Source organism: Larimichthys crocea, chromosome VIII (assembly GCF_000972845.2).
Source record: "Larimichthys crocea isolate SSNF chromosome VIII, L_crocea_2.0, whole genome shotgun sequence".
Lineage (NCBI taxonomy): Eukaryota > Metazoa > Chordata > Actinopteri > Sciaenidae > Larimichthys > Larimichthys crocea.
In genome coordinates this window covers 27,764,923-27,767,639 of record NC_040018.1, presented here as the reverse complement: position 1 = coordinate 27,767,639, position 2,717 = coordinate 27,764,923, and the positions used below count along the sequence as shown (strand labels likewise).

General features: G+C 52.3%; 1 protein-coding gene across 1 annotated transcript in view; it reads left to right on the top strand.

Annotated features, from left to right (window-relative positions):
* The window catches only part of LOC104937900 (GDNF family receptor alpha-2), a 42,988-nt gene extending 41,480 nt beyond the window's left edge, over positions 1-1,508 (top strand). Inside the window, exons 6-7 of the mRNA XM_027281362.1 lie at positions 254-418; positions 1,434-1,508. Of these exons, the coding sequence (XP_027137163.1) occupies positions 254-418; positions 1,434-1,508 (240 nt within the window). The remainder of the gene's footprint in view (positions 1-253; positions 419-1,433) is intronic.
* Positions 1,509-2,717: the final 1,209 nt, after the last annotated feature.

Sequence of the window (2,717 nt, the reverse complement as noted above, 5' to 3'; positions counted from 1 at the left end):
GGTTTTTAAGACAGTCTGTCCTCTGCAGCATGAAGCTAAGTCTTCCGCACAGGAGTTCATCCTCGTATTGAAGCAGCCAATCTGGTCGTGTTTCTGTCATTCCTCCGCCCTCTAACGCGCTCGTCACTTTGAGCTGCTCACCTCTAATTAACTCTCCAGCAGCTGCTGTCACTGATACTTCTGACGAGCTGAGGGAGAAACAAACGAGCTCCCACCTGCAAGGGGTCGGAGGCAGTGTGCGTCTCAGCTCCAGGCAGGTGGGCTTGTGTCCTTCCTGGTGCGAGCACGACGGCACGATGGTGCGGCGGCGTGCGCCGAGCGCCGCCGCCGCACATCGTGCCGTCGTGCTCGCACCAGTGAGAGGCACAAGCCCACCTGCCTGGAGCTGAGACGCACCTGCCGCTCCGACCCTCTGCAGGTGAGGAGCTCGTTTGTTTCTTTCCTCAGCTCGTCAGGAGTAATCAGTGACAGCAGCTGCTGGAGAGTTTAATTAGAGGTGAGCAGCTCAAAAGTGACAGCGCGTTAGAGGCGGAGGAAGTGACAGAAACACGACTCAGATTGGCGCTCAATCACGAGGATGAACTTCCTTTGCGGAAGACTATGCTCATTCCGGCAGAGACACTGCTAAAACTGGACGTAGTCTCCGTGACGTCCCTGCAGACTGTCTAAAACCTGGACGTATTCTCTGTGACGTCACCCACACGTGCTAAAACCGGACGTAGTCTCTGACGTCCCCGCAGACGTCTAAACCTGGACGTAGTCTCTGTGACGTCCCCGCAACTGTCTAAAACCTGGACGTAGTCTCTGTGACGTCCCCCAGACTGTCTAAAACTGGGACGTAGTCTCTGTCACGTGATATACAGCTGATGAGACATGATCACAGTCTCTGTCCCACAGATTGTCTCCGTTCTCTCGCCTTCTTCTGCTGCACACTTCAGTACTTGTCAAAGTCGAGGTGAGCGTCTTCAGAGCTAAATGTGAGGAATGATGTCAGAGTGTGTCTGTGCACACACACACACACACACACACACACACACACACCACACACACCACACCACACACACAGCATGTGAACGCCTGCACACACTCAGTGTGTGTGTATTAAACCTGCAGGTCTCGTGCTTGCCACAGCTCTGGTAGCAGCTCGATGAGGTTCTGAAGCCGTGGTTCTGTACAGTACTCAGTGAGGCCGCTGACACAACGTAAGTTTAGAGGAGAATTCGTCCCGCGTGGCCCGATCGATTCCTTCCGCCACTTCAGGCGTTCACCTTGCCGGCGGGTCTGGGGTCGTCCCTTCGTGAGACTCTGAGTGTCTCAGACTTCATTTCCTGCATTCAGCTGAATTTGAATCTCTCTCAACATGAATGAAGTGAAGGACAGAAAGAGCAACCTCTGTCCCTGATGTTCTGTCGTGTTACTGTCCGTCCATGCAGCCTCTGATCCAGGACCAGGAGCACAGGCTCATCCAGTTTCCTCATAGCTTCATTCTCCTGCCGTCCGGACAATGAAGAAGCAGTGGGTGGGGGGATGGTGGAGTCAGCGTGTTCTGCAGATGCAGATGGCACGGATAAGGACCCGGCTACGTCTGATCTGATCAAAAAACCAGTGTGACAGACTGATGTGTGCGACTTTAGAGAATGAACGGTAAACCGGTGATCGCTCTTGTTCTCTGCTTATTTTTTGGTGAAAACTGAAAACGCTGAGTCGAACACAAGCGTATTGAAGTGTGGAACATCACAGCGAGGGCTCGAAGCTTCAGAAACAGAATCACTTCCAGCAGCTCAGCCTTCAGCCGGGCTGCACATCACTCGCCGTCCTCTCCGTCTTGTTGTGTCTGCAGCCCAGAAGCCGCTCACGCAGCAAGAGGAGGTGTGTGGTTGTTCTCGTGTGTGTCGGGTTTATCCGTGAGCCTGTTGAAGCGGCGTGACGACCGAACACACAAAGACGGACAAGAACAGAAAACAAGAGAGACTTCATTTACATGAATCAGTTTTGTTTAAAGCAACATGAGCGAGTGTATCCCACTGTGGTAACTACGTCAGCTACTCGAGTATTTGTCCCCAGCAGCAGCTAATGTCACTGCCTAGTCCAGCGCAGTCAGCCAGAACCAGAACCAGAACCTACAGCAGCAGCTGATATCACTGCCTAGTCCAGCAGCAGTCAGCCCAGCTCGGCGCTTTCAGCCCTTTCAGCCCAAGTTGACGCAGTGTGAGAACAGACGTATGAGTGACAGAGACAGTGTTCCCTGATCACAGGTGCAGTAGTTTCAGTTTCTGGGCTTTAAACAAGTTTTTCTAACTTGAACTGAACACGATGTTCTGCCTTCACTCGACTCCGTTAAACTTGTGAGATCTCGTCCTGTCTCGGCACAAAGGAGACAGAAACAGAGACAGTCCTCAAAGAGCTGCCTGCAGATAATCAGCCTCGCGCTGTCAGAAAGGCGTTTAAGGCTCCTTGTTTGTGGTTTGCTGCTGGTGTCCGGAGGTGTTCAGCGTGTGATGTTTCTCTGTGTTTGAACAGAAGAGAGCAGCGCAGATAAATACAATATGTGAAGCTGTGGATGAGACTGCAGCTGCAGAGAGCAGCGACCATCGCAACCAACCAAAAAAATCTTAACGAGCTCTGTGCCAGATTCCCCTAAAACTCCGTTATTTACCGACGGCACAGGTACTGCTTCACCCAGTATCATGCCGGAGCATGAATCATGTTTGATTGGC